The 13,127-nt window shown below is 37.4% G+C and overlaps 1 protein-coding gene across 3 annotated transcripts in view; it reads left to right on the top strand.

Moving 5' to 3' along the window:
- The window catches only part of LOC136033056 (LIM domain-binding protein 2-like), a 70,658-nt gene that overhangs the window by 45,596 nt on the left and 11,935 nt on the right, over window positions 1-13,127 (top strand). For all 3 annotated transcript variants that reach the window (XM_065713665.1, XM_065713648.1, XM_065713657.1), the window contains 2 exons: window positions 3,170-3,293; window positions 11,055-11,188. In XM_065713665.1, coding sequence (XP_065569737.1) covers window positions 3,170-3,293; window positions 11,055-11,188 — 258 coding nt within the window. The remainder of the gene's footprint in view (window positions 1-3,169; window positions 3,294-11,054; window positions 11,189-13,127) is intronic.

Here is a 13,127-nt window from a genome sequence, read left to right as displayed (position 1 = left end):
TTCAACTTTCCGCTCAAGGTTTCCCCAGATAATATCCTCAGCCTTAGTAGTACTCGCTACAGAAGTAGTAGTTTTAGTGATAGCTGTGGTAGTAGTAGTAGTACGTGTGGTTGCAGTAGAAGCAGCAGTAGTTCTAGTATACACATAGTATGTTTTGATTTAGTTCAACATTCCCTGAAAGATTCATCTCAATGCCCTTCGTATTTTGGGAAAGTAGAAGTCAATTGTGCATACTTTTTTTTCAATAGCATGAACAAATTGCATAACTTAGAGCCCTGTGAGCCCTCTGGAATTTTCAATTTAAAATCAAATGAGACCCATCTGAATTTAATACGACCATCCATTCTATAAAAACCTTATATGCCCCCCGGGGATAACGGGGAGGAATTTGTTTTATGTTCCTTGGACTATTTTGAACAAGACTGCCATCGCTGTTTTTCTGTCAGATGCGTTTGGTGAAAAGAGGGATATTTTGGCGGGCCAGTTGACTTCCATCGCTTTTTACTCTGAAGAGGGAACTAGAACCTCTAATTTCGACCAAATGAGCTACCTCTAAAGTTTATACAACCATCCTTTTTTAAGAACCTTAAACGCTCCAGGGGCATAATTTACAGCCCTTGCCCTCTGGCTCTGGTGGTTTTCTATTTCTATTAGATGTATCTCGGTAATATACGACGTGTGTGTGTCTGTGGCGGGGATAGCTGCAGTCTGATCACTTTGTCTATTAAAAAGGGCACTAAAAGTCTGATCATCAATCCCTTCAAAAAGTATAAACGACCACACTTTCTATAAGAACCATATATGCCCCTAGGGCGTAACTTGCAAGCGTTGCCGTGAGAGCTGTAGGGCGGAGGGTTGTCTTCTTCAAATACATAATTTTTGAACCCTTCAACTACGATGAACAAAATCACTATCTCCAAATTTTATTGGAGATTTTAAGAGAAATGATGAGTGCTGATTCGGAGGGGGTCTTTCAGGCTGCTTCGGTTGCTCTCAAATCACTTTGACTCTTAAAAAGGAGCTAGAACTTCCAATTTTAAACCAAATGTGCCTCTTATAAAATTGAACAACCATCCCCTCCATAAAAAACCCTAAATGCCCCGTGGCCTAACTTACAACCTTCGTTCCTAGGCTCTGTTGATTTGTATCAACCCTAAAAGCCTTGTTATATGATCTTTGGACTATTTTGAAGAAAAAACTGTCTCAAAATGTCTGTTGGAGGTATTTCGGAAAAACACAATATGTGTGGCAGGGAGGGGGGTTGCTGCCCTCTGATTACGTTGACTTAAAAAGGACACTAGAAATTCCGATTACTAATCCAATGAGTCCCCTCCGAAGTATATACGGTCACCCTTTCTATAAAAACTTTATATGCCCCCAGGGCATAGCGTACAACTCTTGCCCTGAGAGCTGTGGGGGAGGGGTGTTTTCCTCAAAAACATAATTTCCTGAACCTTCAACTACAGTGAACAAAATTGCTATCTCCAAATTTTGGTCTTTGGGGAAATGACGAGCGTGAGGGGGGAGGTTGATTGCTTTCAAATTACTTTTGCTTCTTATAAAGGACACTTTAGCTTCCAATTTCAAATCTAATGAGCCCCATCTGAAGTTTATTGCCTATCTGAGGAGCCCCATCTGACTATTTTAAGCATAATCGCTATCTCACAATTTCAAACAACATCGTTTGGTGAAAAGACGGATAGTCAGGGGCTACCTGACTACCTGACGAAAAGAGGGTCGAGGCTAGCTACTCTCCTTCACTTTTGACTCTTAAAAACGGAACTAGAACTTTCAGTTTTCTATCAAGTAAGTCTCCTCTAAAGTCTATACAACCATCCCTTCCACAAAAACCTTAAATGCGCCCGGGGCATAACTTACAACCCTCGCCTCCAGGCTGTGGGGTTTGTTTCAACCCCAAACGCCTTGTTATATGATATTTGGACTATTTTAGAATTTTTGGCCATCTCAAAATTTCAATTATATGCATTCCGGAACAATACGACGCGCGCGCGTGTGTGCGTGGGGGGTGTAGTTGCGCTCCGATCAATTTGACTCTTAAAAAGGCACAAGAGCTTCTGATTACCAATCCAATTAATCCATTTCCAAGTTTTTAGGGCCACGCTTTCTATTAAAAACCGTGTATGCCCCCAGGGCATACCTTGCAACCCTGGTCCTGGGGGCTGTAGGGGTTGTCATCCTCAAAGACATAATTTACGGACCTTTCAGCTACGTTGAATAAAATGGGTATCTCAGGATCTTTATCAGAGGTGTTTGGGGAAAGGATGGGTTTGGGGGGGCAATTGCCCTCCGATTACTTTCGACTATTAAACATAACACTTGACCAGTCAATTTCTAATTGAAGGAGCCATTTTTTTAGTTTTTACGAAAGCGCTTTCTATAAAGAAAACCTAATGTACCCACAGGGTATAACTTTCAACTCTTGCCCCGAGGACTGTGAGGGGCTCCCATCCTCAAAGACATACTTTACTACGTTGAACAAAATGGCTATCTGCGAATTTGAACTGGATTTGTTTGTGGAAATTGTGGGTGTGGGGGGGGGGTTAGTTACCTTCCGATCCCTTTTAACTATTAAAAAGGGTACTAGCCCTTTTGACTTCTAATTGAATGAGCCCTTTTCAAAATTTCTACGACAACTCCTTCGATACGAAGTGCCCTGGTCTAAGACCAAAAAATAAATATCACAATGTGCCAACATCGTTTTTTTTTTCATAGGCACCGGATGCGCTGCCTATGATAAATTCATTTCTTATCAGTTTCAGTATCACTTCAGTTTCATTAAAATCAAGCATGAAAAGCTATCCTTATGAAAGAGTTGTGTGCTTAATGCACACATTGTATGTATTCAGAACATCATCCTGATCCCATACACATCGTTGCAGCTCGTTAATGCATTGCTTTTGGATTCCTTTCTCATTAAATTTTCGCTACCCGACAACATCTATTTAGTAGGGTATTTTTATGGCATCCAGTTCTTGGCATACATTTCTCGATGGGCAAGGAATTATTTACCCCTAAATTTCTAGGTCAATAGCTGACGACCATTTAATTTTTGAAGAAAAACTTGGGAGAGCTTGGAAATTTTGTTTTTAAGTTGAAATTTAATCATAAAGAAATGTTTTTTTGTTATATTTACTTTTTGCTTTTTTAGTTGTGCGTCATTTTGGAACCAATGCAGGAACTTATGTCAAGACATAAAGCTTACGCCTTAAGCCCGAGAGATTGTTTGAAAACCACATTGTTTCAGAAGTGGCAACGTATGGTAGCACCCCCTGGTACGTTTTTAAGGTCCTTCTGTTTTATTTATTTCAACGATTGTTTTCACTCTCCTTTTCTGTCGTCTTTATTAATTCCTTTTGCGACATTACATGAATTATTCTGGTAATTAGCGAATGGTTTGGTCAATGAATAACTATTTTGAGAGGTATAATGGTGTCTGTAATGTTATGAAGTCATATTTTATGATTTCTGTCTTTTAGAGAAATTTAAAGGATTTCTTGTTCGCTGGAAGAGTTTGCAGTATTTTTTGAGAGATTTCGGAAACCAAAATAAATTAAAATTCTATTTTTCATTAACTATTCAATTTGCTCTTCCTTTTTTCAATTAGTGATACAGCATTCGTTTTTTTTTCGCTTGCCATTGTTATTCATTCATTATTAGCGATCTGTGTTTTGGCAACGGCAATGGGTAATTGTTTGAGATTTTCTTTTCTGTCATTAAACAGAAAAGAAAAAACAGAAAAGGATCATTAAACAGAAAAGAAAAGTTGCTCTGACGCTTGTAGACTTTATTGTAATCTTCCTGACGGAGATTTGTCCTTAGCTCCTAAATAAAATACAAAGAAGTCAAACCAATCTATCCTTGCTCTGAGACTAATCTTTTTAGGGCTCAGGTCTTTAACTGTCTTCTTCGATAACCAAAAATAAGCATTTTGTTTTCGTTCTAGATTTTCAGGAAGTAATATTATAATAATAGAACTCGAGTTTGTGTTCGTGAGTTTTTGTTTTTTTGTGTAAAATTGTGAATACTTTTTTGAATTTTTAAGAAAGGTTGGAAGACCTGGCTGCACTCCTGCTTGTATTTGGAGGAAGTGGATAGTTTTTTTTTTGAGAATACTGTCATTAGGACATGTTCTAGGAAGAATTTTTGGTTTGTGGGGAATTAAGGAAAGATGTAAATCCTTGTAATCAGTAAGTTTAAGAGAATAGTTATTAAATAAAAAAAAAAAAAAAAACTGGCGGATAGTGTACGCTAATTTCTTCGTTAAGAACCCGTTTCGTTTCATGTTCGTTTTTTCGGTTCAGTTTCTTCATTTCGGTGTTAAGAGCTTATTCAGATTCTTTATGGGATGAAGGTGTCACTACATTTTTTTCATCAGGATATCTACCAGAAGAAGTTTTTGGCTCTTAGCAAAAAAAAATTAAGAGGTTTGAAGTTAGTGTTTCTTCTTTTGTTGTTGTTGTTTTTTTATCTTAAAGAACTCAATATCAACCCCATTTCTGTCAGTCATGATATCCACTTTAAGGGCCTGTTTGGTTTTAACCAAACTTGGATAAATCGAATTGTCGAATTTCTAGCTATGCCTTTAGAGTCTGGGACTGTTGAACCTCTGTATGAGAGGAGGAAAGAGGATCTTTTAATTCTTGTTCTCGGCCATCTATCAGAAGAGGACGTCGCATTTCAGTCAAGCTTGATGCAACTCAGAAGCTAGACTCACAGTCATTCTCTTTACGATTTACATTTGATGTGACCCATGTTGGGAGGGATGATACAGTTCTCATGTATACTGTCATTGTTCTAATGACTAAGTAAGTATGCAAAATTCAGATAACTCCAGTCACTGGCTAGAATTATGGCTTCGAATGTCTTTGACCTGACTTCTGTGGAGGGGGGGAGAGGTGCGTTGTATTTTTGGGGGTGCTCAAGTCTGATTGGATAGCGAGTATTTGCTCCAAAAACTAAGTGCCACGGTTAGCTATTTTATCTTGTTGTATCTTCGATTGATAATTTTTTACATCCATAAATCTCCAAGTCTTATACTCTATAGTAAAAAAAAAGGCACTAAAGAGGCATTTTTTTTTTTTTTTGTGGCACCGAAGTGAAATTTTGTGGCTAAAATAATTCGCAGAAATTCGGCAGTGATATTTAAAATGCGACAGATGCCATTTTGGTCGAAAATGAGTTACGTATTTGTCGCGGGTAAGCTTCTGCACATAGAATCGGATGGTTCAGTCAGAATTTTCCTATCTTATGCTGTTACGAAGATAAAAAAGACATACGCCACTTTTTACCTACCTCACAGTCGACGGCTGTGATAATTAAAGGGGCGACATGTGTCATTTCGGTCAAAAATGACTTATGTATATGTCGCCGTTAGGAAGATAAAATAAAAGGGACATACGCCATGGACAAGCTTTTTTCGGAATTTTGGCCCTCCTGAAAAGTTACAAAAATTTGATTAATTTTAGGAATGATGAACTTCTACTTGATGTCAAACCTAATTGAGGTGACACTTTCTTTCCTAGATGCATTTAATGCTACAATTTTAGTCAGATTTTGGTTCTGTCTTGATTAGATTGGAAGGTTTCCGTCCAATGGGAAGGGGCTTATACTGACTATTACCCTAAAATAATCAAAATTGAGATACTTTTTATATTCTGGCGGAAAGAGGTAATAAGAAGTGAGTTAAAGGAAATTGAAACTTCATGGGAGGGTAAAGAGTGAATCTTTGAACAGGTTGGGATAGAGAAGAAGCTTTAGCAGCTACGTTGGCTTCAGGTCAGCGCAAACAATTGCTTTTCTGGACAAGCTTTAACATCTTAAAGATAAGTTGTTGAGCTAAGTGGATGACGTTTTTAGAGATTTAGAGGCTCAGAGGCCTTTCAGTAACTGTAAAAGACCAACAACAACAAAAAACAAAAAAAAACTGAAGATAATATTGTGTTGTTTCCTAACTCTTATGTTAAATACCATTTATGCTTTAAATTTCTGCTATTTGAAATTGCTTTTGACCCATCTTTGTTGATTTTTAATGTTTGAGAGATCCATAAAAAAATTTATAGTCGAATTTCTCTGAGCCAGGACTGGTTCTTTAATGACAGTGCAATAGTAAAACTAATTGTTTCCTAGATAAAGAAAAAAAGCTCATTCAAACCGTTTCCTCCATCACACGCCTACCTTTTATTTTCAGGATAGAAACTAGTTCGTCATATCCAATGAACACCACTATCATACGTGAAATATAATATACGAAGCTCCATTCCATGGGAGCGTAGTTCTTGGAAGAAAAATTAAAGATTATTACTTTTCCTAATATTTTATTATAACTATTATTATTAAGTCCTTTCCTTTTCAAAACATTCTTTAATAAATTTTCGTTTTTTCTGATTTAAGTTTTTGAATCAAATTACTATATTATTTCGCTACACTAAAATGAAACTATCCTACCTCCAAATGGGCGTCGATTCAAACTATCCTACGTCCAAAACCGCTACTTTTCAGGAGAGCTATTTGAAGTTTTTAAGATTATTTTTCCAGTACTTCAAAAAGAGGTTTTAGGGGAACAACCGGACTGTAGAGTTTCTTTCGTATTGGCTATGTATTAGTGAAGATATTTTTGACCTACTTAGGTCAGAACGTCGAAAAAACTGGATATAGGATGGTAGTTATATTATCTACATCGGAACGAGACAATCCTAAGTCCAATTTTTGGACATAGGATAGTTACAAATCTGAGAAGCCCTTCTGAAGGAAGGCACAGTCCATCCTATGTCCGTATTATATCAAATATTTCACTATATATTATATTAATTCATATTCAAAGTATGACAAAATGAAAAATTACTATTCGAAGTATCAAAAGAGAAAAATAAAACGAAGTTAATCAGAATCATCCGACTCCGCAGAACGTTCTTTTAAACAATCGAACGGAAGGTCTCTGAAAAACTGGTGATAAGCTTCAGGAATCAAATTTTTTTTACAAAGATCTTGAATATCGCGGTACACTCTTTCGCGAATTGGAACTGGACCAGAATACAGCTTTTGCAAATTGTACGACCCAGCTGACTTCTTCACTGAAGCTTTCCCCCTTCTTGACCTCCTGATTGTTTCAATCATCTTGAAGTTTTTAGCTGCCCTGCTGGTCCGAACAATAATCATGTCAGGCAATGTGTAATCAACTTTCAACATTCGGATTTCTGTGAAGGTCACTTTAACCCCTTTAATATCGACGTTAAAATTATCACTGGTCTCTCTACATAGCTTATCAAGATCATAGAAATCAGACATTCCCATTTCCTTTACTTTGTAAGGACTCTTCAAACATGCACTTTTTGCAATCTGAAACCACTGAGAAGGCACATACACTGTTTGGTTCTTAGCAAATCTCTCGATGACAGCATGGACCGAATCGTTTTGATTTTGCGTGTGCCCGGTTTCAAGATAAATGTGAGTAATTACTATCTTAAATTTACTGGCACAGTATAAATAAAGGGAAACAAGGTTCTTGTCCTTGTTTTGTCCTCCGCAATTGTCACTTATGAAAACGAATTCTTTTGCTCCTTTTTCTACCTTACTCACAATAAAGCTGTAAACACAACTCACGATTTCTGACGAGCCTCTTTTAGCAGTGCTTGCATGCCACATGTAGCAGTTTCCTTCGCGAGTATTGCAGTTATAGATACTGAGATTGTAACAGTCAAGTTTCGACTTATAGTAATAAGAAGAAACTTCTCCACGCGGACACTGTAGGACCTTTTGTAAGTCAAAGCACGCTATGATAATCCTTTCAGGGTCCATCTTTCCTCTCTCTTGTTCCTCTGCCATAAACTTTCTACTTTCTTCCTTGTTTCTGATGTGCTCACTGTGCTGTATAGTCAACTGTTCTTTCATCTGAGGGCTTTCATCTGTTCTTTCCATCGCAACACACTTGTCACCTTGGTCTTTTTTGGGAAGGAAAAAGCTGAGATTGAACTCATGCTGAAAGATCCCTTTGTATTTGTCGGATCTAGCAGCTTGTCTATTGTTTTCCAGGCACCACTCTCGATAAAATCTATAAAGGTGAGCATGACTCTTGATCCCATCTTCCAAATACTGAGATTTAAATCTAGCTCTGCAGTAATGACTTGGGGCTTTTTTCAAAAGTTTTATATGCTCCCTGCATGATTTAAGTTCTCTTATATCGGTGAATCTCCGGGATTCCTCTTTTCGACCTCTTTCATCCCTTTTCGAAGCTCCCGTACCAGGCACTTTTTTCTTCAACGCAGTTTTCACCATCTGTTCAGAAATTCCTAGCGTATTTACGAAAAACAGTCGACAGACTTTCTCAGGTTTCTCATTAATGCACAAGGAATACGCTACTGAAAACACCCTCCTCTCTGCTTTCTCAGTGTCATTGTTCTGTCCCTCTGTTCCTTCTTCATGATTATCATTATCGCTTTTATGTATCTTATACTTGCTGAAGTATGTAGTCTCTTTGTCTATTAATATCACCCAATTCCCAGTAAGACCTGAAAATGCTTATTCGAGTCTCTTCCGGAATTCTTTCATAACACTTCATCCTGCACTTACAAGGCCCTTTCATAGTCCTTTCTGGCACAGTCTTTCCTTTGCTACTAATGTGTCTAATGCCACCATTCAGCATCTTCTTTGCTATGTATCTTTTCCAGCTGGAAGGTCTTCTCTTCCTCTTCTTTCCCTGGGCAGTAGGACTTTCTTCTGTTACACTAAGTTCACCAGCAGACGCACTGTCATTTTCCTCTACTCCACTAAGTTTATTAGCAGAGGTATTCCCATTCTCTTTTATTCCACTAAGTTCAAAAGCAGATGCAGCACCAGTAATGCCTAGCTCACAAAAGTTCTCGGATTCATCCTGAATGGTAGTTTCGCTTGCACCTAAGGCAGAATCGTTATGCACAAAAAGATCTGCACTAGAGCCTTGCTCATTAATTTGAAAGAACACGTCAAGATTCAGAATAGGAGTGTCTGACACATGAGGAGCGTCAGGAATGCACTGCATCATTTCCAGGTCAAGACTAGTCTTTACCGTCAAATTTGAATCTGCACGGGTTTCATTCGTTTCAAACGAGCTGCCAGCTTCTGTGGTCATGGCCCATAGCATTCTTCCCAACTGCCCTGAATAAATTACTGAGGTTTCTGGGGGACTCAAATAATTTGTGTTAGAGTTGCAGTCAGATTTGTTGCCAGTAGTTGTTGTCACTGCCGAACCTGGAAAAAAAGAAATTGTTACGTCAATGTCATATATAAGTACTGCTTTTTAGGGCAGTCAAATCTTATGTTGAAGCCCCGATAACTGCAACAACAGTGAGTTAAATAAAATAAGCTTTTTATGTTGTTTAAATTGTTGCCAGATTTAAAGGTTGCCACGTTAGATGTTTAGAGAAAATCTGATGTCACTGAATCACAGATGTTGACAATACTGTATAGCTTTATGTTTACTATTTATATGCTGCAAATATTCAGCCTATTCAGTTCAGTTCACTTAATGCTACCAAACTCTATAAAATAAACGGGCAGTATCCAGGAAGTATAGAAGACTTATATCCAGGAAGTCTAGAAAACTTGTAAACTACTAATGGACTTGTAAACCTATAAATCCTACTCCAAAAAATATTTAGACTGAAGTTTTTACAGCTACAAGCAACAATCTCACTCTCTTTTACAACATCCGAGCAATCATGGCTCATTTGAACCTATTAACGCCACTGTCCACCAGTAATACAGGTTGTCCGGCAAATTTTAGTAGTCACATCGACCATTTCATATTCCCCACTGTAGAGCTAGTGAACAGGCAGAAGGGATGATGTTAAGTTTGACCTAAGAGATGGTGTGTAACCAGTAAGACTTTATCAGTATTAGTGGAAAGGTCAGATAATACTCTAATAGTAGATCAGATGTTGTAAAATCGAATCCCTCAGTTCTAGTGGGCACAGTGCCAGTGGTGGGTATAGCTCAGGGATGGCAGCAACCATACATTTAGGTACTCTACCCCAGTCTGCCACAAATCCCAGATTTTTGGATACTCTTTGCAAAACGTTGGATATACCCAGCATTTGGCATAGATACCATATGCCAAACGCTGGCCTATTCCTAACGCTGGATACCCTATGCCAAACAGTGGATATCTGTTGCCAATAAAGTATTGATGATGTGACTGAAGCTCAAAAATAAACCAATCAGATTTCACCCATAGTGAGATAGGTCAGGTTTAGAGTGCCAACAGGTATCCAACGTTTTGCATAGGGTATCCAAAAATCAGGGTTTGTGGTTGACTAATCTACCTAGGAATGAGCTGATGTGACTGGCCAGAGTCGCCAGAGGGGAGCTGAAGAAATCTACAATATCTAAGGAAAGCGCAATACCTAAATGGTCTACTGTCTAATGTTATAGCAACATTGAAAAGGCAAAAAAAGGGACAAGAATAAGAATCAGGCAATTTTCTCTTACCTTTCCTGGCCTTCTCTCTAGCTAGTTCCATTAGCATTCTTCCTCTATTCATTTTGCAACTTCACCCTTCCTTCATAATTGCAAATTTTTACTATAAATATTGATGATGGTGAAGGCAAACGTTGCCATCAAACTATCCCATGTCCAAAAAGACGTATCGATACTTTAGAATGGCAATATCCTAAGTCCAAACAAACTATCCTATGTCCTGCAACTCATCAAAATTTACTGCTTGAAACTAGCCCATGTCCAAATAAGGACATAGAATAGTTTCAAGGTGTGAGAAAAGCAAATTTGCAACATAAGATAAGAAAGAAAAAGCCTTTCTAGTGGCGTAGGGCCAATTCTGACTGCAAATTTGGATTCAGCACACAATTTAGCACTAGATAGACTGAAAATCGATTTTTTCCATTTTTGGACATAGGATAGTTTGATTCGTAGCACATTTGGAGGTAGGATAGTTTCATTCCAATGTAGCGATTTAAAGTATTATTTTGTCTGTTAAGTGATTGCTAGAATTAAATAAGTCATGACCCTTGAGCAAACATTAGGATATTGTTTTTCTATTTCAGAAAGCCAAAGACCTCCCAATAAGCGACGAAAGCGAAAAGGCTCCAACTCAGCTGGTGCAGGTGCTGGAGCAAACCCAATAGCTCCGCCTTCAAAGAAGCGATCTCCAGGCCCAAATTTTGCTTTAGCATCCCAGGCAAGCTCCTCTACTAATATGCTCTGTTATTTCCATGCTATAATAGGAATCGTTCTCGAACCTCAAGCCTCTAGTGGAGATCACTATATTTTCTGGGAGGGACGGAAGTCTGGTGCTTAAACTAGTCTCTTTTGATGCATGTTCAAAATATTTCTCTGACTAGATCCTTTCTGTCGAACTTCGCAAGGACGAGCCTATATTTACAAGTTGTCTATTATCTAATAATGATTACTGAACCAAATAATGAATTACTGGATAAACCCGGATTAACTTATACTTCGTACCAATTAAACCCAGTCAAACAAAAACAGAAAAAATGTATTTTTACCAAAAAAATATATTTAATACGCTGTTTTCTTTTTTTTGTAATTTTGGAATGGGTTGTTTTACCAATTTATTTACAAATTTGTTGATTAAATAAGAAAATTCTAAACTAGACTGATGATTAATATTTAGTAACTACCAATGAATTGACTCACATTGCTGGAAGTATATTTTTTCAGTTAAATTTTATTTTATTCTTGAATAAAAGTATAATTTTTTCATGACTCTTTTAATAAGAAGCTCGGGCCCATGAGAATATGTAAACTTGGTTTTTAAAGCATGCAATATGTCTTAATTTCTTGTTCAGCTAAATTGTAGGCCTTGTATATTTCTGGCTTCGGTCTTGGTTTTAAATAATTAACGAAAAACAAACTTTTTCCGCATAAAAATTTTCAAACGAAGAAAAAACCTGCAATAAACTAAAGATGAACAGAAATAAAATCCAAAATTTTTAAGCAAAACACTATCAATAAATAAATGAAACCCACAACAAATAGAAATTACTATAGATGACTAAGTCAAGCTCAAAATGAGCAGAATTTCGAGCTATGTTCATTTATATCATGAAAAGAACAAGAAAAAATATCACGACCAAGATTATTGAAAAGAACATTTCATTGAGTTCTGTTTTTGTTTGTCATGGCTGGCTAGTTCAGCTTAAGAACTTTCATTTTAATTTGTTTCGTGTATTTTGTTTGAAACACAGTATTGTTGTAATTAATATCAGTGCCATACATGGTTGAGATAAATGGGTGCATCTTGCCAATCTTCAAAATTAATATCAGTGCCATGCATGGTTGAGATAAATGGGTGCATCTTGCCAATCTTCAAAATTAATATCAGTGCCATACATGGTTGAGATAAATGGGTGCATCTTGCCAATCTTCAAAATTTGAAAATCAAAATTCGAACGTCAGTGTATAACTTCTGGAGCATGCTTTGTCTAATCAAATAATATTGAAGTAATATCGAAATTATCACCATTATTCACAAAATATTGAAATAACCTGCCGTTCTGACTAAGATCTTGCATTGTAGGAGTAATCACCCGAGAAAGTTACCTGACTGCAGGGATGACGAACCGAAGGGAAGAGGGGTCACTACTTGTCAAGTAGCTTTGTTTATTCTAAATATATTTCACACTGGCTGGTACATCAGAAGTGTCAATATGTTATTATGTGTCAATATATGCCCAGTTCCACTGTTAGTTTTATGTATCTACTGAATCTCTTCTGGTACGAATCAAAATTTGGTTTTGCAACTCCCTTTAAAGAGACGGTTTCAAGAGGATATGCACTGCTAAGAGAGCTGTTTTTACAATACCCCTTCTTAAACATTTCTTCTTTATGGTAATTAGATCGACCAGTGTGCCCATAAGTTTAGATTGCTGTCTTAATCAACTTTGGCACAAGAAAGATGGCCGCCAGAATGAGTTGAATAGATGAACTTGAAGCAGGCCGTGGCCTCGACGCCACTTTTCCTTTGAATATAATACTTGAGGTTTTATGAGGTTACAGCCTACCTTGTAGTACTATTCCACGTCTGTTGGAGTGTTGCCAATTGAATTTCAAGAACTAAAACATAACTTGGGCAACCATATCTAGCAGCATGGCTT

The sequence above is a fragment of the Artemia franciscana genome, chromosome 1, assembly GCF_032884065.1.
Source record: "Artemia franciscana chromosome 1, ASM3288406v1, whole genome shotgun sequence".
Classification (NCBI taxonomy): Eukaryota; Metazoa; Arthropoda; class Branchiopoda; order Anostraca; family Artemiidae; genus Artemia; species Artemia franciscana.
The sequence above is the reverse complement of the archived record's forward strand: the minus strand, read 5'-3'. Positions and strand labels throughout refer to the sequence as shown.